The 22,819-nt window shown below is 45.8% G+C and overlaps 1 protein-coding gene across 4 annotated transcripts in view; it reads right to left on the bottom strand.

The window, feature by feature from the left end:
• LOC146805453 (granulocyte-macrophage colony-stimulating factor receptor subunit alpha-like) overlaps window positions 1-22,819 on the bottom strand; it is a 331,580-nt gene that overhangs the window by 202,694 nt on the left and 106,067 nt on the right. For all 4 annotated transcript variants that reach the window (XM_085622681.1, XM_085622682.1, XM_085622683.1 and 1 more), the window contains one exon: window positions 22,467-22,572. In XM_085622681.1, coding sequence (XP_085478807.1) covers window positions 22,467-22,572 — 106 coding nt within the window. The remainder of the gene's footprint in view (window positions 1-22,466; window positions 22,573-22,819) is intronic.

Raw genomic sequence — 22,819 nt, 5'->3', positions numbered from 1 at the left:
TGGCAACAGGGCTATGAATCACTTGCAGGAGGACGGAGAAGCCTGGCCTTTTGCTTGGTAACTAAAGGAAATGTTTACCTAAATCACTGGACAGGAATGCATCGGCTGGAGAGCAAAATAGATAATTCGAAGGTGAAATACAGCTTCTTGGCAGACAGGCGAAAACTAGCCGAGGCAGGCACCGTTAGCTGCACAGGGAGTAGGACAAAGTTCATGGATACAGATGCGAGCTCAAGCTGAAGCTGTCAAAGACAGAGAGCAGGGAAAGGCTTTGAGGACAGAATCGGGCCTACTCGCCTGAACTGTAAAAATGGAGTAACTTAGCCATATAAAGTCGGTGGCCTTTCATACCTAGGAATCGAATATCCAGCCCTTTGATGGCGGATCTGACAGAGAACATGTCGACGGTAGACACACATATGTTTGCGTCTTAGAAACTGGAACTGGAGGGAACATACATGTACTTGTAACATGCATATAGAACCGTTGGGGTCCAAGATAGGGGACATAACTGACCAGGAAAATCCACATTTCCACATTCCCTCCTTGTCCCCTTCTTGCCCTTCAAGAGATATCAATCTTCATCATTCCATCGATTTGCTCATGGAGCATCATTTCTTCTTCTTTCTTCTTCCGGGATCTGGAGCCAAAACCTTGATGTGGGATACACGATGTGGCACACAGACCACAAATCACTGGTCCACATTGCAGGCATAGACAACAACTGAAGAGCATAAGAAGGCCAATACCTAGGAAAGATAGAACTCTCCATCCCCAGGCTGATATCACATTCCAAAACCACCCGGACCACGTCCAAGTGCCTGGATTTTCGTGTATCTGGCTTACAATCTTATGAAGGCGTGTTATAGCTTTATATACAGATGGCGAATTTTCTGGTATGAATATGCAGCAGCTGGATCCGATGACCCTGCAAGCTCCGCCCCTATCGGCCAGGATGACGTCAAGGACAAGACGATTCTGGAGAACAACAATTCTCATCACTGATTGTTCCTCTGTCAGATTGCCTAGGGCGGCTATAGTCTCGTTTACTACAGCTTCAAGAGTCTTGGTGAGTCTGCGTATCAGCTTACTATTTGATATTGTACCTATATAGGGAAAGATACCTTTATTGAAATCTACATACTTGTCCCATGCTGTCTCAGTATAATCGACAACTGGGAGATCTCTTCGCTCTCTATTGTGTACTAAATGAACATTTCGATAATAATCAGGGGGAGCTAGGAAAACAGGTGGCAGAAGGAATGCTATATAACAGGTACCATCCCAATCTAGAGGCAGACGCATATATGCCGTCTGACCACATATGAAGTAAGAATGGCGAGAAGCTCTAAATGAAGATTTGCCTTGATCACTATATTCTACTGTAGTAACGCATTGGCTATGGCCCATATGTATGGAACCAACTTTTCTCACACATAATTCACCCTTAACTGGAAATACTGACATAGTGGGCAGAATTAGTTCAACTTCGGATTTGACATTCAAAATCATAAGATTAGGCGTAAAATTACCTAATTTATACACTTCATTTTCTAAATCAGTTCCTGTTCTACTGGGGTGACCCTCCTTATTAGGGTGACAGACTTTGAATAAAACTAGATTCAGATTTCCCCATATCCAATGTTGTTGATAAACTGCTGTGTCTGGGTCTATGGAATTTAATAAACTAAACCATGCTCCACAGGAGCCATTGTGTGTGAATGGATGTGGAAAGAAAGGCAGAACTCCTTTGTTATTCTGATAGGGAGGGAGTCGGCCACACACCCAACAATTGGTGGCATTACTAGTCTGATGGGAATGATGTAACATACTAATGAATGTGTTATTGCGCAGCGCAAGTCTATAGGACAACTCATGTGGGGGTAAGTCACTAAAAGAATGTTCATCAGTTATATTGAGAGCACGTTTAGAAACAGGATAATACATATGCAACAATATACTTGTAGTAACTATTAAAAAACTCAAGGAAAACAAAATTAATAAAGTCACAATACAGTGGTTACGCAGTAATTTACAATAAGCATGTCGTTTCATTATGATTCTGGACTCTACATCATTCAGACCTAAGGGATACATGTCGGGACAGATTCAACCGCTTCACCTTGGAGAGGACTTAAACAATCAAATCGTCCGACAGTTTAGATCTGGACCTGAGTTTCTGTTTATAGAGTTCGGTGCTACTGGCCTCAGCCAAAGGTAGCTTTGAGTCAATGGGGGAAGACACACGGGAAGTACTGTTTGTGTCAGGAGGAAGTCCATGAAATTTTTTTATATGGGTGGAATGCACCCATCCTTTCCGTCCTTCGATCTTCACAGCTGTTCTGGTCGTCAGCAGGACCTGCTTAGGCAACTTCCACCTAGGATCCAATTGGCTTTTCCTATCAAAATTCCGAACCAGGACAAAGTCCCCGGGGACCACGTCATGGGGTTTCACCTCAGTGTTGTCAGGAAAAGCTGCGACCACCTGTGAACGAGAAGATTGTAGTGCAGACATCAAGGAAGCCAGGTAATCTGTCAGCATATTACAGTCAACATCAGTTATTTTACGGGGTATAGGCGTCCCCCACATATTCGGTGGTCTACCAAAGATCACTTCATACGGGGATAGCCCTGTTCGAGAGTGTGCTACCATTCTCATGTAGAATAGCGCAACTGGTAAGGCTACTATCCAGTCCACACCTTTTTCCTGACATATTTTAGACAATCTGATTTTTAAAAGTTGATTATGTCGTTCCACGAGACCTGCTGCCTCGGGGTGTCGGACACAGTGGAATTTCCACTGATATCCCAACAAAAGTGAGACATGTTTCATTAATTCGGATGAGAAAGGCTGGCCGTTATCTGAATATACAACACGTGGTAAACCGTACCGTGGGAAGAATTCTCGAACTAACTGCTTGGCAGTAGTCGGGGCAGTGTAATCTGATACGGGATACGCCTCTGTCCAACGGGAGAGAGCGCAGACAACTACGAGAACATATTTGAATCCTCGACAACGTTCCATCTGAATATAATCCATCTGGAGGACTTCAAAAGGATGGTCAGGAGGCTGAAATCCACCCTGCTCTACGGGAACACTCTTTCCTGGATTAAACTGACAACATATCATACAGGTACGAACTTTTTGTTTAGCTGCTGCTCGTAAATGTTTGTTGAACCAAATGTGCTGAATGCTGTCTAACATAGCCTTCTCTCCTAAATGTGCTGGACTGTGAACTGTAGCTATAATGGTTTGAACCATGGAATCAGGGAGAAACCATACAGATTTCTCCTTTGTCATCCATCCTTGATCTGTCTGGATCCCTCCTAGTTCAGTCCACTTCTTTATTTCTTCTGCTGTGGCATGTGTCTGTATGTCAATTACGTCAAGTGCGGGATCCTTAATTGTCATACACTGTGTTGGTGTCTGAACTATTGGCTTTGTCATGTCTAATGTGCGATTCTGAGCAGTCTGTTTAGCTGTTCTGTCAGCTAAGTCATTGCCTTGAGAAATGGTATCAGTAACCTTCGTGTGAGCTTTACATTTCATAATCGATATAGCAGTGGGTAAATGTATTGCGTCTAACAAGGCATGAATGAGGGGTCCGTGCTGAATGTGGGCACCATGGGAAGTTAAATAACCTCTCTCTCGCCACAGCACGCCGAAGTCGTGTACAACTCCGAATGCATAACGTGAGTCAGTGTATATATTAACTTTCTTATTTGTGGCTTGAATACAGGCTTGTGTTAGAGCAATAAGTTCTGCTGCTTGGGCTGACAAAGTATCTATACAATGTGTCTCAATAACTTCAGTGTCTGTTGTGACTGCATACGCGGCCACTAAATCTCCTGTATTTGTTCTCATGCACGATCCGTCTACATACAACGTCAGGTCTGGATCTAACAATGGAACGTCTGTCAAGTCTTGTCTAGGTTTCGTCTTTATTTCAATGATTTCAACACAATCATGAGCTAGTGGGTCTGTTCCAATTACAGGTAATAGTGTAGCAGGATTCAATGTATTACACCGTCGGATCTCTATGTGTGGTTGAAACAATGTCAGTTCATAACCAGTAAGTCTTGCTATGGTCAAGTGTTGTGTTTGTGTTCGGTTCACAAGAACCTCTACTGCATGTGGTACTTGTACTGTCAATGGGTGTCCTAAAACTATGGCATCGCTTTGTCTGATTGCTAAAGCTGTCGCTGCCACTGATTTCAGACATGCAGGCAAAGCCTGAGCTACGGGGTCTAATGTACTGGAAAAATAAGCACATGGCTTGCGTGATCCTGCTTGATCCTGAGTGAGTACTGACAAGGCAGTACCTTCGCGTTCTGTAACAAAGAGTGTAAAATGTTTGCTATAACATGGTGTTGCTAAAACAGGTGCTTGACATAAAGCTTCCTTTAGGCTTTCAAAAGCTTGTGTATGTTCCTGAGTCCAAGGGAGAACAGTCGATGTGGCTGCCTCCTGTGTGGTTAACTGAATGAGTGGTTTTGCTAGAAATGCGTACTGAGGGATCCACTGCCTACAATATGAAGTGAGGCCTATGAAAGCTCGCACCTCCTTTTGTGTCTGGGGTATTGACATGTTAGCAATTAACTGGATGCGATCTGGTGTAAGCTGCCTTCCCTCCTTGGACAGCGAGTGACCAAGATAAATAACTCGCTGAACACAGAATTGCAGCTTAGAAGGGGACACCTTGTGCCCCTTGTCGGCTAGGAAATGTAAAACTGTCAGAGAAGCTTTTTCACATTCTGGCTCGCTTCTCGCGGTGATCAGCAGATCATCGACATATTGAAGCAGTGCAGTATTGACTGGCATGTGGATACTGTCAAGTTCTCGTTTCAGTGCTTGGCTGTAGATGCTGGGGCTTTCTGTAAATCCTTGAGGAGCGCGTGAGAATTTAAAGCTGCGCCCATTTAAACTGAATCCGAACAAGTATTGGCTTTCCGGATCTATTGGGACGCTGAAAAAGGCATTCTTGAGATCAATTACAGTAAAGAACGTTGCTTCGGAATCAATTGCTGTCAATAATGATGATATATCAGGGACCACAGGGAATTGTGGTACAACACACTTGTTTAGTTCACGCAAATCAATAACCAATCGGTACACTGGTGGGGCAGTAGGATCAGTTCGTTTAAGAATCGGAATTATCGGTGAATTACATACATTGGAGTCTGTTTCTACAACTACTCCCTGGGCAATTAGCTCATCAATGATTTTCAGCAAAGCCACTACAGCATCATGCGGTAACTTGTATTGTCGCATTCGTGGTAGTACCACTCCTGCTTTCAGTGTGACTCGATAGGGTGTAATGTTCATGCAGCCAACATCCGTAGGGCCTTGTGCCCATAGATGTACTGGTAAAGTCTGTAGTCGGGGATCCATGTCTCTAGACACATAGTGACCTTTAAAATCACGTAAAAACAACCTTACTCCTTCCGGAGAACAACATATTATGGCTCCTAGTGCTTTCAGAGTTTTAATTCCTAACAGATTTTCTGGGCATGATTTAGTAAGCAATAAATCGGTAGTTCGTGTCAAAGGTCCTATTGTAAGTGGTAGAGGCTTTGATACTTCATTAACAATAGGTTTTCCTGAAAAACCAAGGGAAACATTTTGAGAGCCTGAGAGGGGTGCCCCTGGAACTTCACTACGTTTTATAGTTGTTCGACTTGCCCCTGTATCGAGTAAGAATTTTCTATCTTGACCTAATAATTCACTATGTACATAAGGTCCTTCTTGATCTACAGGAATCTCGATAAGCGGTAAGTCAACTTCCCTCTCTAGGCTGGTTCATGCGTAACGCTGGTATTCAGGGTATTCATACTGTGCAGTCTGATACAGTTGTCGTGTTGCGGTTTGTGTGGCAGTAGCAGGCAACGGTGGTGCAGCTGGCACAAACTGTATGGGTTGCTGTGAGGCTGGCATTGCCTGTCCATGCTGCATAGCTCCTTGTTCATTCTGATCTTGTCTAACTAATCGTGGTCTCTCCTTTGTAATGCCGGTAGCTATATTACGTTTCAGGACTGGACAATCGTGTACATGATGGCCCAGTTGTTTACAGTAATTGCAGGTTCCTTTTACAGGAACTGCAGAATCACCAGAATGTGTCACACCCTTTTTGTGACCATCTGCTGGTACTGTCTGAGAAACTAGCATTTTCATTTTTGTATCCTTCATGCGTCTATGCTCGTGTTCTTGTTCATCCCTAATTCTATTGTGATGATACTGTAACATTTGTAGCATTTGCGACGGAGTGTTACTTTGCCAGGTACTCTCGAATTTCAATATTCTATTCTTTACTGGAGGTAATGCATTTTCCACTAATTTTGTCACAAATAAATGTGGATATGAGTCACTACTTGCTTTTATACCACTATTTATACCAAAACATTTTTCAAATCGAGCATAATAATCGCTTGTGTCTTCATCTTGCTTTTGTTTGCAGGCTGTGATTGCACCCCAATCTTCCTTTTTTGTAGTTAATAAACGTGGCAGTACCTGTACTAGTAAACCTGGTAACAGTTTAACTTTATCCCCGAGCCCCGAACCTGCAGTTCGGCCCCTTTCTTCCTCTGCTAATGCTGTCCAGTCTATCTTTTGGTCTCCCACTTCCCACTCTTTTTCTTTCAGTTTTTCATAAATGCCAGCAGGCAAAAGCACCTTTAATATCGTCATAATATCAGGAAAGGTGTACTCTCCCATCAGTAACATATCTTTAATTTCTCGGTGGAAACCCGCTGGGTCTTTATCATGGCTAGGTACTACTTTCTTCATTTCTAATAATTCCATTTTTGATATGGGTGTGTAAACAAATACACGGTGAAACTCATTGTCTTCGCCTTTTATTGGGTGCACTTCTCGTAAAGGATTTTGTCTATCCATATAGTACGGCGTTCTTTCTCTATGGGGCAGCGAGAGAGAATCCGGACTTACAAAAAGGACATACTGTTTACGTGACACTAATATCTCTTTAATTAACTTGTTACTAGAACCTCTCCATCTGTTCGTGAGTAGTTCCGTTAATGTATCAGGTAAAGGACCAGGATCAGCATGTTGGCTTTTATATAATATGAGGAGTTGCTGAATCATATAGATTCCAGCTAAACGTTGTTCATCTGTACTGAGGTTGAGAAACGTGTGTGCTACGGTCTCATCACCGTATTTTTCAGGACTAACGATCCAGTGAACGGCTGATCTGGCTAATTCTTGCTCATCCATGGAATCGAGGAGGTGGTAACCCCTTCGTTCTCGTAGTATTTTATCTGCGGCTTGAAACGAATGTTCAGGAGACTTCAGATTTATTACAGGCGTCGGATACGTTCTGCTATTATTTGGACATACAGAGTGTATTGGATCAGAAAAACATCTAGTATTTTCACAGGGTCTTCCTCTGCCTACATAGGCTACGGTCTCTGACTGTCTTGCGGAATTCCCTGATTCGGACACTTCATCTTGCTCAAACTCGTCTGTTCCCAATCTCTCTTCATGAATACGTTCTATTTCTTTACGGATTTTTCGGCACATGGCTATTATACAATTTTGCTTATCGTGTCTCCCTTCTGATATATTCTGACTCCATCTTGTAAGAGTAAGCATTGCATTCGGGTCTACCCCCGGACGATCTTGATTTCTGATCACACAGTTTATGAGGAAACGTAACAGTTCCCCCTGTATCTCTACTTTCTGGAATTCCATAGCTCTGTTAATACATCCTGGATCTCGTCCTGTTTGAACAAAATGATATATGTTATCCAGATGCGTAATCATCCCTGGTAACCTCGCTAAATACTCTGCGGCTCGCCTGATACGTAATGATGCCAGAACCATTTCATCCTCTTTACCAACCACCGGGTCATATCTACAATTTACAAGGAGTTCCTTAAGCGCACGTTCACTTACGAACTTAGGTGTACGTGAATGTGCTGACTCTTGAAAGACAAGTTTATTTATTCTAGGTGGTGTAAAAGTACTGCTAGCACCTCCCGTGGCCCCATCTGGGGCGTCGGGTGTGAATGGGTTCGTTGAACGTGACACAGCAACTATGGGTGTTGATACCCCTGTAGAGTCGACTGCGGAGACAGATGCGGAAACAGATGTGCTTGCCGAAGCTTGCGTCGGGACTTGCTGTTGCACGGGGACAGATACCTGATCCTGACGTTGAACCCCTCCGCCAGACGGTCTATGTGGTGTGGCGTTAGCATACTCGGGGGCTGCATCGTCTAGATATGAGGAAAGAAAAACGTCTTCTGCGGTTCTGGGATGCCCTTTTGGATGTACCTTAATTGGAAATAATGGGGGTGGCAAGTCTTTCGGCATCTCTGGAGCAGCCTTAGGTAGTCCTTCGGCTAGAAGGGGATACATACCATTCATAAGAGCATTTCTTTGTCTATTTACTTGTTCTGATTTCACTCGGATACCTTCCTCAATTAATAGATTTTCTTGAACTTTATTTGAACTTTCTTTACTCCTCTCTTCTTGTCTACGTGCTTTTTCTGTTCGTCTATGAGATTCTTTACGCCATAACTCGATAGCGTCTTTCTGTGACTGTCTGACCTTTCTTTTCCATAACTCTTCCTCCACTTTCATGATGCACTCTGCATCCCAGGTTCCCGCTGCGGGCCACCTTTGACTTTCCGGTAATCCCTTGGTATAATCTACCCATAGATCAAGAAACAATATGGCATCTAAGCCATGTTTATGGTACATGAAATGTCCTGGAGTGTCTCTAGGAGGAATAGGAACTGCTTCTTCAAGCACCCCTTTTCTGGTAGTAATCTGTCTTAACTTCGAGAAGAGCGGCATATTGACAACTGATCTGATACTTACTCTTGAACTTACTTAATACGAAAAACACAATAATGAACAGTGAACAATGAACAGTCATTCATACCACAATATGCAAGACATTTCCTGAATACTTTAAACATTAAACATTAGACATTTAATAATGGTCGACAATGATGACAGTCTGCTTAACTAATCACCACGCTGAATTCTTGACAATAACTGAATACTTCGGAATACTTGATATACTGCTAAACAGTACATATACACTGCTAAACAGTGCAGACCGGATTTGTGTACCCAAATCCGTCTTGACCGGCACAACCTATGTGCACGTCAACACGCCTCCCCGGCGATGGTACTCACCGAGTAGCTCCTTGAAACGGAAGGCCTCAGAGAATGGACAGGACTCGACGACTGCGGACATTGGACCCTCTGCACATCGGGATTTCGGAAAACCTGGTGGGCCTCTGTATACCTCGGATCTTGCTCTCTCAGCTAGGCTCTGGTCGGGATACTTCGCACTTCTCACCGCCTCGTCTGGGTTGATCGCAGCCTCAGTCGCCCCCGCTTGACCGGAGGGAGCTTACAGGAAATCCTGCTGGTACGCGTTTATGGTCCGTCCAGCTGTGGCAGGAGACCGGGCCTGCAACGCACCGCCGGCGCGTGAGATGAGAAAGTGTCCCTATTCGGGCGCCATTATGTGGTAAATAAAATAAATATTACCTGACTGAATTTCGTACGGAGTCTTAAAATAAAGTAAAATAGCTCAAAATAACAAGAGGCAGAATCCGTGGTATAAGAGGTTCTCTAATGGGCTTTATTCCATTCAAAAATGGCCGACTCGAGTGGCGGCCTTCAGGTTCCGTCACCACGAGGGTTCAGGAAGTGAAGTACAATATTTTGTTAATAGACATACATTTTTATAATAAGTGCATTACAGTGAAACGAATGTAGAAGGCGTAACATTTGATAAGAAAAATGACGTGACAGTGACATAATCGAAACTAGGCGTAATAAGGAATAAAAGAAACATGATTGGTTAGAATTATCAGACATAGGTGGATCTATAAGATAATACTTGGCATAGATGCGCGCGCGGCAGCATGACGTGTAATTGACGTGTAACTAGGGGGTGAAAGGGACTTGACATTTAGCTCTACATGTGGAGACGAGAAGTCTGGGGTTATGTCAACCTAATCCCAAATCATATCTAACATCCTATGTTTAAAGAACTATGTTATCCACAAGGAAGAGACTCTCGGACAGAATCTATTCTATACTGACTGTGTGCGTGTACAAGCGTCTAAGTGTCTATATGAGATGCGAGGGGCAGAAAACTTTCCATGGCAACAGGGCTATGAATCACTTGCAGGAGGACGGAGAAGCCTGGCCTTTTGCTTGGTAACTAAAGGAAATGTTTACCTAAATCACTGGACAGGAATGCATCGGCTGGAGAGCAAAATAGATAATTCGAAGGTGAAATACAGCTTCTTGGCAGACAGGCGAAAACTAGCCGAGGCAGGCACCGTTAGCTGCACAGGGAGTAGGACAAAGTTCATGGATACAGATGCGAGCTCAAGCTGAAGCTGTCAAAGACAGAGAGCAGGGAAAGGCTTTGAGGACAGAATCGGGCCTACTCGCCTGAACTGTAAAAATGGAGTAACTTAGCCATATAAAGTCGGTGGCCTTTCATACCTAGGAATCGAATATCCAGCCCTTTGATGGCGGATCTGACAGAGAACATGTCGACGGTAGACACACATATGTTTGCGTCTTAGAAACTGGAACTGGAGGGAACATACATGTACTTGTAACATGCATATAGAACCGTTGGGGTCCAAGATAGGGGACATAACTGACCAGGAAAATCCACATTTCCACACCTCTTTCGCGTCACGCTGGGCTGCCTGCAGGGTGTTCTCGTCCTACTCAACGTATGCTAGGGGTGTGACCATACTGGTGCGTCGCGGGATGGGGTTTATACCGGCGGGAACTGAGGTGGGGCCCTGTGGCAGATATTGCATGATCTGTGGGAAACTGCACTCTCACACAATACTGTTTGCTTACTATTACGGCCCCAATGTAGATGACCCGGCGACGCTTCTGAACATGTGGGGAAAGATACAGACACTAGGCATCTCTCATGTCGTCCTGGGAGGTGATTTCAATACCGCGCTTCGACCCGTTGTGGACCGATCACACCCTCAGCCGTCTCATTACTCTCATACCCAATGCACTCTGGCTAACATAACTGACGAGCACCAGCTGATTGATACATGGCGGCATCTCCACCCCTCACTCAGACAGGGCACACATTACTCCGCTCTACACTCTACTTGGGCCCGCATTGACTATATATTTCTGTCAGCTGGCCTTGCCCCATGGCTGGTCAAGGCGTGTCACTTGGCACGAACATTTTCTGATCACTCCCCTGTATTACTGTCGCTGTGCGTTCCCCTTGATGTGTCCCCATACCTGAACTGGCGCCTCAACCCTGCGCACCTCACAGACTCAGTATTTCTGGCAGAATTAGAAGACGACATAACAGACTTCTTTAACCGTAACACTAACTCAGTCTCCAAGTTTACTACCGTATGGGAAGCTTTCAAGGTTACTGTGAGGGGGTTGTGCATTGCAAAGGGCGGAGGGGTCCTCAAGTGCCTGCGCGGAGACGTGCGCAGACGAGAGGCTGAACTGTTGCTACTAGAGCGCGAGCAGGCGCGGAACACGCAGGATCAGGGGGTCGCAGCACGTCTTAGAGAGAAATTGAATGAATATACAGACGCTGCTGCTAAAGAGTGCAAGTTCCTGGGGAAGCCCTATGTTGCACGGATATATGGCGAGGGGGACAGACCCGGTAGAGCATTGGCTTTGGCGGTGCGGCCGTCTAGGTACCGAAATTACGTGTCCTCCCTGCTGGATGGACATGGTGTCCCGCTGAGGGACACTGCGGCTCAGCTCCGAGTCCTTACTGACCCTTACATCGGTTTGTACACCTCCCGTAGGACGACACCGATTGCATTGCATGAGTATCTTGATGACACCGCAATAGCCTGGCTGGGCCCATCCCAGCAGAAATTTCTGCATCACGAACTGGAACTTGATGAGATCAAGGACGCGATAATGTCCATGAAGTCGGGCAAGACACCGGGCTCGGACGGCTTACCGACAGACTTCTACAAAGCCTTTATCCATGTACTTGCCCCTATACTGAAGCAAGTGTATTATTCTGCCCTTGAGGAAGGTATCCTACCAGGGACGATGCGCGAAGCCCTCATCACATCTCTGCTGAAGCCGGGTAAACCCCCAGAACACTGTGACTCGTACAGGCCCCTCTCTTTGCTGAACACGGATAGTAAGATATTGGCGAAGGTACTAGCAACGCGCCTTAACCTTCTGATGGAACGTCTCGTTCTTCCCGACCAGGCCGGGTTCGTCCCGAACCGGGCGACTTCCCACAATCTGCGCACCCTGCAGGCAGTGATCCAGGACATCGATCCCCGATGCGAGGCCGCGGCAGTTTTCCTGGACGCCACTAATGCGTTCGACTCACTTGAGTGGGATTACCTTCTGGCCTTGTTGGAACGGATGGGAATACCCTGCAACTTCTTGGACTGGATTCGGTTGTTGTACCGCCAACCTCAAGCCGCGGTCCTACTCAATGGGTCCCATTCTGTCCCCTTCGTTATCCACAGAGGCACCCGTCAGGGATGTCCTCTCTCTCCAGTCCTATTCGCTATCGCTATAGAGCCGCTGGCGGCCAAACTTCGGCAACACCACAGGCACCGATCTCTTATTTATCCGGAGCGCCAACTACTCATTGCGTTATATGCGGATGACATGACGCTGTACGTCCACAAGCCGCAAGAGAATCTTAACCCCTTATTGCGGGAGGTGACTAAATTCGGCGCTATAGCGGGCGTACAAATCAACTGGGCGAAGTATGCTTTATTCCCCCTGACTGACAATACTGCACAGTTCCCGTTAGACTACCCTTTGGTATGGGAGGCGGACGAGATAACATACCTGGGAGTCAGGGTGACCAGGAACCGGGAAGCCCTTATTAGAGCGAACTACGGGACTGTCATAGACAAGCTCTCCGATAAAATCACGCAATGGAACCATCTCCCGCTGTCTATGGCGGGACGCATCTCCCTGATTAAGATGGTAGTGCTTCCCAAATTGTTATACCTCTTTACCAATACACCATATAGCCCAGGGGCATGCTTCTTCCGGACCCTCAATTCCCAGCTGTCCCGACTTATCTGGGGCGGGAAGCAGGCCAGGATTGGACTGCGGACACTTATGTTGCCCTATCATCAGGGTGGGCTTGATGTTCCAAACTTTCAAAGGTACTATGATTGCGCCCAGGGCCACTTCGCGGTTTACTGGTTCCACCCCCCCCCCCCCTTTATGGCTCACCTGGCAGTGGAAGATGGGTTTATGAGGCCTGAGAAACCCTCCGGGTATTTGTACACGGAGGCTCGAACGGGGACTCGTGACCCCACCACGGTTGATTGCACTGTTCAGGCCTGGAAACGCATGGCAAATTATATGGCAGTTAAATTTCTGTACTCTCCCCGTATGACTCTTGCACATGACCCCAGACTAAGTGTTACCCGCGAGGCGCTTGGACGCAGGCTGCTCAGGCGGCTGGCGATTCACACATGGGGCGACCTATATCACCAGGGGAGCTTTCGCGTTGCGTCCCACTTTTTTGGGAATACTGCCCCGTCTGTAATGGATACATTTCTTTATACCCGACTTCGGCAAAATATTAGGGCTGTCACGCCCAACTTCCCTGATGAGCCGGAAATCACGGCGCCTTTACATGCCCTGCTCCAGACGACCACCCCGACACATGTGGTCTCGATGCTATATAAACATGTACAGGCTGCTCCTTCCCCCCCCTCTCTTAGGGCGCGGACTGACTGGGACAGCGATCTGGGTGCCCCAATGTCGGACGTCCAGTGGGAAGAAAGCTGCTGTCACACTACAGCAGTGACGGGCAATGCCCGCCTCCGCTTGGTACACTTTAAGTTCTTACATCGCCTCTACTTCACCCCGGCTAAACTGTACCGCTTCGGACTCCGGGACGATGATCGCTGTCTACGATGCCGAAAGCCAGGAGCGGACTTCATGCACCTGGCATGGTCATGCCGGGCGGTGGCTGAGTATTGGATTGCGGTGTTCGCGGCCCTTTCTGTAATGGTCGGGATGGATATGCCACCCTGCCCTATGATCGCCCTTCTGGGCCGTTCATGTCCCGCGTTAAAGGCGCATCGGAAATTTTTCGCGTTGGGACTTTTGCTGGCTAAGCGCCATGTGGCATGCAGATGGGGACGAGGGCGAGCGCCCAAGTTCAAGACCTACAACAAACAAATGATGGACGGAATGCTGACAATGCAGACATTCTCCCCCAGTCAAGTTCAAGACCTGGTTGGCCACGATGTCAATCTGGCAGGGACAACTTCACAGTTATGCTGACCTCTTGCCTCACAGATCCCGTCCCAAAGACTTATGGGGACCCCTCGCTGCATATCTCCTGCGATCTCAGAGCTCGACTGAAGACGGGAGGGAGCTGCGCGGTGACTCGGAGAGAGATGGTCCGCCTACTACACGCTGTCCTGCGCCTGCCCCTGCTGGCGTCCAAGGCTGATGCATTCCCTCACCTCACTTGCACCTTTTCCTTGCAACGCATGCCGCGCACAGCGTTTTTTGACTTGCCCTGACTTGCCGCACTCTTTCTGATTTGCTTCCACACCACGCGCCGGATACTCGGGAGGGGTGGACTGTGGTTCTATGAATCCCCTGAATCCTGGGTGGGGGAGGCCCTAGCTCTCTGATAGCGCGTACAGCATGGCATCCTCGATAGTAGCACCGAGTTTCTGGTTCCCTGATTAGCTCATACTACACCCTCCCAGCGCATTGGACTGGCTAGCTGGGGCGGAGCTGCGCCGCTCCTTGCTCCTAATTCATTCTGCAGTGAGATTCGCCGTACAGCGGCTCCGCGCCGATCAGTCCTTTATGCCACATACTGTGTATGGTGGACATATCCTGGGAGGGAATCGATGCTTGATGTTTTGTGGTTCTTAAGTTGGTTAATACAGATAAACGAAACCTTAACTACTTGCTGTTGATTTTACATTGCTTTGTTGCTATGCATCATTACATACGTGAGCAGCTTGTGTTCCTACTCCGCAGCCGGCCCTTAAGGGTTGTAGGCGTTTGAGCTGTGTTAAACGGTAGATCCTAGTTAGATACTGTTTATTGCTCATGATACTGCATTGCCGCTACCGGCCTGTTCATTCAGGTTGTAGGTAATAAGCTGTGTAAGATTTGACTGTGACCAATAAAGGTTTTTAATAAATAAATAAATAAAAGGTAACTAGGTTATGCCCCCTGCAAGAATCAGCATGTAAAACCAAAGCTTAAATTTTAGTACTAGCAGGGCTAATTGAAAAATGTGTTCTTCTAAGGTGAGAAAAAATTGGTTGGTTTACACCTATTTTAAGTGCCAAAATATTCAGTTTGCATTATGTACTACATAAATTATATTATGTGCTATAAAATACACAAATACAATATTATATTAATATTTTGAAATGCTTCCATCTTGAAGAGAAAAGACAACAAATCTTGAAGCAATGTCTTTGTTTTTCACTGTCTTAGTTTTTCTTTTCAATATTTTCGCATTTTAGGCAAGGTCCTTGAGAAGGTACAATGCTTTCACGTGTGCTTATGCATATTCACTTGTGATGTTATGTGCATCGTCTATCTCTGGTTTCCCAGACGCAACATTCGATCTAGAGGGTAAGTAAAGAGAAATCTAGAGGCATGTACAAAGTGGACAGTTACCCAGGGCCACCACCTTCAAGGGGGAAGGGGGCACGGGGAATGTGATTTTTCTCTCTATCTCAGTCTATTTCTCTACTTTAACCTCTCTCGTACCCTCTGACCTTTCCCTCTGACTCTCTCCCTACTGAGTGTTGTTTTAAGGTTTTTGGGGACCTGGGTTAGACATATTTCAGTGTGACCCCATTTCAGGAAGCAAAACCTATAATGGCATCATGTAATTTTGATAAAGCAAAAAATGGGTAATGAAATGACAGGTGTTCGATAAAGGAGCCCCCAAAATATGTCTTGGCAAGAGCCCAAAAAATCCTCAAGATAATACTGGGTAGGTGTGACAGTATCCAGCTATTTGCCTTTTGACTGCCTCTTATTTCCACCCAGGACCCAATTCTGGCAACGATTTTGATGTTTGCCTTTCTTGTACACCATTAAGAAGAGGTCTGGGGGCTCCGGCTAACCTTTTGATAATTTCTTATTTGTTTTACAGGGGAAAGCCCTTCGATAATCGTCTACTGCCCTAACTAGGTGATCTCCATCTCAGCCCCTCTTCCATGCAGTCAATCAATCAATGAATCAAGGTTTGTAAAGCGCGACTAATCACCCGTGAGGGTCTCAAGGTGAGGAGTAGGAGGGGGCTGCAAGGTGAGCCAGGTCTTGGAATCCTTCTCGATGACCTTCGCTGGGAATGGGAGCAGGGAAATGGGTCTGAAGTTCTTGAGGCCAGTCGGGTTGGCGGATGTTTTTGTTTAACAGAGAGTTGAACTTGGCATGTTTCCAGCCATCGGGGAAGGTGGCGTCCTCGATGGAGCAGTTGGTGGTGCGGCAAAGCTCGAGGGTGATGGCGGTGGCTGCTCTTTGGAAGATGTGGTTTGGGCATGGGACTGAGGGAGCTCTAGAGTGGATGGTCTTCAAGGTCTTGAGAGTGTCATCTGTGGTGAGCGGGGTCCAGTTGAGCAGGAACCAGGGTGCGGCGTGGTTGGTAGCGGCAGCATCGGGCTTGGTGGAAGGGTCTTGGGTGTCGAAGCTTTCATAGATCGGGCTGATCTTGTGGTGGAAGAAAGTGCCGAGTTTGTTGCAGAGATCTTGGGAGGGTGGGACATCCGTGGTCTCACTGTTGGGCATGGCAAACTCCTTAATGATGGCGAAGAGTTCTTTTGCTGTTGTGTGCATTGGTGTTGATTCTGTCATGGAAGGCCATTTTCTTTGTGGATTTGAGGAGGAGGTGGTGTGCAGTGATTGCGTCTTTGAAGGTTGTGTGGGTTTCCGGGGTTTTGTTTTTCCTCCATTTGTTCTCTAGTGGTAGTGCTGAGCAAGGCAGTGAGTTCTTCGGTGACTTTGTTCCAGCTATGGCGGGGGGGGCGGTGAGGGCGTTGGTGTACGGTGGGTTTGGTGAAGGTGATGTGCATGCAGTTGTGATTGATCCAGAGGAGTTTGGTGGTGTGGGTGTGGGTGATGTTTCCTCTGGCGGAGGGGACAGGGTCAAGTGTGTGTCCAGTTGCATTAGTTGGATTGGTGACTAGCTGCTTGAGTCCTACATTGGTGAGGTTCTCCAGAAGGGATGCGCTGTTCTGGTCATTGGGGTTGTCCAGGTGAAAGTTGAGGGCGCCGAGTAGGATGTAATCGGTGAATCCGTGGGCCTAGGGGGCAATAAGGTTAGTGATGGCTCCTGTGAAGGGCGGCCAGGGGCCAGATGGTCTATAGATAAGTGTGCGTGGAGGGTTGGGTTGGGGTTGGTGTCAATCTGGAAGTGGAGGTGTTCCATTGTTGTCGTTGGGTCATCCGAGTGGGTGGACAGGTGGAGGGTGTTTTTCTGAACAATATCGATGCCTCCTCCTGGTCGGTTGATGCGGTCCTTGAGGCTGATTTTGTAGCCGTTGGGGATGGTCGTGGCGATGTCTGGGCCAGAGCTGGGGTTTGTCTAGGTTTCCGTGAGGAAGGTGATGTAGGGAGAAACGGAGTCTAGGAGGTCCCAGATTTCTGTGGCATATTTGTGGAGGGAGCGCACATTGTGGAGGATGCAGCTGAGCTGGTTGGGTCCTCTGTTGGTCGGTTGGGACAGTGTGGCATCCGGTGTTAAGGGCAAGCAGGGTGTTGCCATTGTATAGTGGATGGTCCGAGGACCAGTGTCCGTGGTGCTGGGCGTGGTGTAGGTGCAAACGAGCTTAGATGGGCTTGCCTTTCACGGCTGCGCAGTGGCTGCCAATAAGTAGTGTGCGGGGGCTGGACGGCTGGGAGGTGGGAAACGCAGGGAGCGGGAAAGTGGCACCCAAGGGGGACGCGGCCGTGGGGTAACTCAGCAGAAGGGGTAACGCACGGCAAAAGGTGCAAGGAGAGAAGAGGAAAAGAGGAAAACATGCAAAAAGGGTGAAAGGGACAGAAAGAAACTACGGAAAGCCAGAAAATAACTGAAAATAGAGAGACAGAGGGCAGTCCAGCAGCACAGCGGTGACACTCTGACCACTAGACCACCAGGGATAAGGGAAAAAATCCGTACAGGCAGAAAAAAAGCAGAGAGAACAGAAGCAAAAAGCAGAAAAAAAGAGAGACAGAGGGTAGTTTAGCAGCAAAGCAGTGGTGCTCTACCACTAGCCCATCAGGGATGAGGCCCAGGCAGGTGCCTGCGCGTGGAGGAGAGCCTCGGACCACTGACCCTAGGGTCAGGAGGTCAACCGCAGGGAGCTTGGGGCAGCAACTACCAGGTGGAACTGTGCAAGGAAGGGAGCAGTCCACTGAAAGGTCAGTGGACTGCACCTTCACCACACAGAGGCCGCTATTAAGTAGTGTGCAGGGGGCTGGACAGCTGGGAGGCGGGAAATGTGGGGAATAGGAATGTGGCGCTGGAGGTGGGCAGGGCCACGGGTGGTCGCAGGGGCAAAGCGTGGCAAAGGGCTCAAGGAAAGAAGAGTAAAAAGTGCAAAAAGGGTGAAAGGGACAGGAAGAAAACACAGAAAAGCCAGAAAAAAGACGAAAATAGAGAGACAGATGGCAGTCCAGTAGCAGAGCAGTGATGCTCTAACCACAAAGTATGAGGGAAAAAAGCAGTACAGGTGGAAAAAAAGCAGAGAGAAAGGCAGCAAAAAGCAGAATAAAAGAGAGAAAGAGGTCAGTCCAGCAGCAGGCGTCCGAGAAAACAGTCAACATGAGCTAGCATTCTCTTCTCTAAAATAAATGAAATACACATATGGATCACACTAAATACCTACCCCCACTTGTCAGTGTAAGGACAAGATCCCATAAGATAATGCACCTATGACACTGGAAAATCCCATATTACTGGAGCAACATCAAAACTGCATTACATATATGTCAATTCACCAAACTCTAATTACAAGGCACGTAATGTCACATACCACATACAGCCCCATTCTTTTAGTCATTTACCCACAAGATGCTCCATTAATTAAAGCCAAACCAAAAAAGTATTAAAGTGAAATGTAAAAAGAAAAAAGAAACCTCTAAATGCCCCCTGCCTTTATAAGTGGCAAGGTTACTGTACAAAACATCACACACATGCAAGATAGAATACTAAAGATTTGTACATAAATGTGCACAAATTGTGAGTCTTGAGAAAATGTGCCCTTATATGCTTCATTTACCACTCCCAAAGCTGGAGAACCATTTGCAGGTTTAATTAGGACTGTCTTGACAGTGAAGCTGTCTACAAATGTCATTCTTTGCAATAGACATAGAATGAGCTTTAGATCAGCCTCATTCAACCACTGGCTTATTTGGGTCAGCCCCCTTTAGCCACTGTATTGAGACAGGGCCAATCACATATTGAATCAGCTCAAAATAGTAGACATTTCTCACCTCATTCTACACTCAGTCATTACATTTTTGTCTTATCAATTCTGTATTTCATAAAGATATATATATTATATTCCAAAAGCAATCCTTTTTTAGGTCTCGCATAGACAGCACATGCGCTGCCGCTCCGAGACATCAAGTAATTAGTATTACTAGTGAAACTCCACCTATTGCATTTCTCTTTGTTATGTCGCTTGCCATTGGTGAAATCTGGCATTGCTCTTCTTATCTCCCTCATTGTTGGGTAGTGGTCCGATACGTCACTTTCGTTTTCTTCCATTTCTGGAGGAAGCAGCATCGACCAACTACAGTTAACTTATGCTGCAGGGCGGTATCTTTTAATGTAGGGACTACTTTGTTGTTTTTTTGCCATGGTGCCTGGTTCACGCATATGTTTAATATGCACAGCCACTTTCCTCGGTGGTGCACGGCCGCTTTCCTCGGTGTTGTCACCCCCCACCACCACCCGCCCCTTGCTCCTTGTTCTGTATTGGTGATGGTTTTTGGGAAGATGAGTGGGTATGCAGTGTGCGAATCGCTGGCTTTAGCAATGTTTGATTTTTTTCCTTGTTTTGCGTGTAGGGTTAAACGTGCTCAGAAAACAGCATGTTTTTTTTTGCGTTCATAATAGTTTTTCTGGAGAATGCGTGGGGAAACAGATAAATATGAATTTATGTGTTGTTATTCTTACAGCCATCCAGGAAACAGCATTACATATCTATTAAAAACATAATTAAATGCACCTTTATACAGAGAGCACAGCTGAAACGAGTACGAGTAAAAAAATGTCATTAGCACAGCCAGTGAGCGAGGGACTTCCAGGCACTTGGTTCCTTCTGAGCTGGCAGAAAAACCATGTTCTCATGCGCATCACAAACTACCCTTTCTATAGCGTTTAAACTTAAAATGTCCATAAGACAGCTCAGTTGATTCAAACGAACAGCTGCTGTACACTCACCAAATTCAAGTGGAGGTGAACCTCAAATATTCACGCACCGTGGGTCAAAGTAGATGTAATCCTTCCAAGTTGTGTACACACTGTGCAATATGACACCTGGTTTATTTGCCATTAATTTATCACACACGTTTAAAGGCGCATTCCTGTCACAATGGCAACATGCCGTACTTCCATTTCAAAGGTGGAGCGTTTAGCAATCCAATGTCCGCAACTTTAATTTATGGAAGCTTCCAGAACGATCAGCACCCTGACTCCTAATTAAATGCACCCTTATACAGAGAGTGCAGCTGAAACGAGTACTAGTAAAAAATGTCATTAGCACATGTAAATCAGCTGCACCCTTAACAGGCTCTGCAATGCTACTGAATTGGACTAATGAATCAAATAACAATAATTTGTAATTAAAAGGCCAGACTCGAGTCCTTGAATCCAGATAACAAAACCCTCTGGTGAGATCATAGACATCAGCAGCGATAAACAAAGGCTCTTCCACACATTAAACAAACTAAAGACACACCTATTCTTTTTAAAGCTCCCAAGCTTTCCAGAACTGCCTAGTAATTGATTTCAAGTGTGTAACAAAGAAGAGTGCTGGCAAAATAATTCTGCAGCGCCATATTTACAACACACCGCATGCTGATGACATCATTTAAAAGGCTGCTATTTTTACACAAGCCAAATCTGAATCGCACAGTATTGTTACTTTTTCAGAAATCATATGTATTGTGCGAAAATCACTTGATTTATCTTCAGCATATTGTGTCAACCTGTTTTCATTTGGGGCTAGGATTTCATAGAATACGTCAAGTGACTTTAATTGATCCGGCTCTAAGTGTAATTCCAGGGTGTTTTTCAGTGCTCTGCCCCTCTTACATCCACTTTGCATGAAATATTAGGGCGTTGGCGCTATGTGATAAAAAGCCACGCAAGCTGCGCTTGATTTGGCTTTGGGTGCAAAAATCTATTTTTGTATATAATTTAAGCCAGGCTGCCATTTGCACCACATTGTGTCACACAAGCGCGTGCTCTAAACATTAGTAAATGCAAGATATGTAACCAATATTTTAATTGCAATGCGTACGTGGTTACGTAAATGAAAGGCATTGTCATTTACAATGCCAATACCTCAAACTCTCTCAAATGCGAGACCTATTGCATTGCAAATGCTTGTTTTGCTATTTCTAACTGCACAACACAGTAGTTAACACTAAAGCAATGAAAACACACAAATTGCTTGTAATGCTAAAGGGTCATTCCTCTGCTGCCTTTTTTTAGAGGAATGTCCCTTAGTGTGCCTCTATCCAAGGACGTCAATTCACCAAAAAGCCAGGGGTAGCAGAAGTGACATCACATGACCTTTGACCTTCACTTTCACTCACACACACATGCTTACATATTCACACACATACGCACTTACACACATTCTCTTTCACATAAAACACACGCTCAACAACAAACACACACACAACATACATTTAAAAGCGTTTTCTATTTACCTCAGCTGCCATGGGAGGTCATGTTCCAGCTGATTGTAGCCCCGTTTTTATTACAGTATTAGTGAATGATATACTATTATTCACTATTAGTGTAATAGAAAATGTACACAAAGCAAAGACAGTGGAGCACCAACCATTGTCCTTAAGGACGAGCTACCACTGTGTTCCTGGTACTTGTTTTGCCACCTCTGAGTCCAGGTGTTGCAAAGGCAGTGCCAGACGTCTGACGACCCCTAAATGACGTCAATGTGTCTATCGCATTAAACCATCAAGCTAATGATATGATTGTGCACGCCAGGCAGCTGGCCTGCTTCTGCCGTAGAGTTGCTGGCAAAATACAAATACAGCATTACAGCAGCTTTGGCAAACCCAACAGATATGGCTCATAATTGAAACTGCAAGTCTGACCCATTAGCTTTTCCTGTGCTTGTTTTACATAAATGGGACTCAATTCTGCAAAGGCAGAACTGTCTAATGTGTTACTCATATAATAATTAAAAAAATGATGCATTCTTTAATTAAATCAAATTGGACCTAACCATGCCATGCTTACCATCAACACCCTGAGAGAGAATGCACACAGGAAAACACAGTGTAAGTGCCCAAATCCAAGAAAGTGGTCTGGCTGCACTGCGCATGCTCTGTTTTCTTCCTTCCCACTACAGATTGAAAAAATAAACCAGAAATTAAAGAAATGCATAGCAAACAAAGAAAATGCAGATGGTCAACAAAACGACATTTTAATTTCATCTGCTATAGACAATTCACAATTACTTCAGCAGTAAGTACAGAGTGCTGCATTTCACCACTCCTGGTTCACATAGAATATTTCCAGAATTGAAAATGTTGTACTTAGTAATAAAATATTCAAGGTGAAGAGTTTTAGGTTTAAATCGTTTGATTGAG

Source organism: Triturus cristatus, chromosome 8 (assembly GCF_964204655.1).
Source record: "Triturus cristatus chromosome 8, aTriCri1.1, whole genome shotgun sequence".
Classification (NCBI taxonomy): Eukaryota; Metazoa; Chordata; class Amphibia; order Caudata; family Salamandridae; genus Triturus; species Triturus cristatus.
This window is presented reverse-complemented; position numbering and strand designations above follow the sequence as displayed.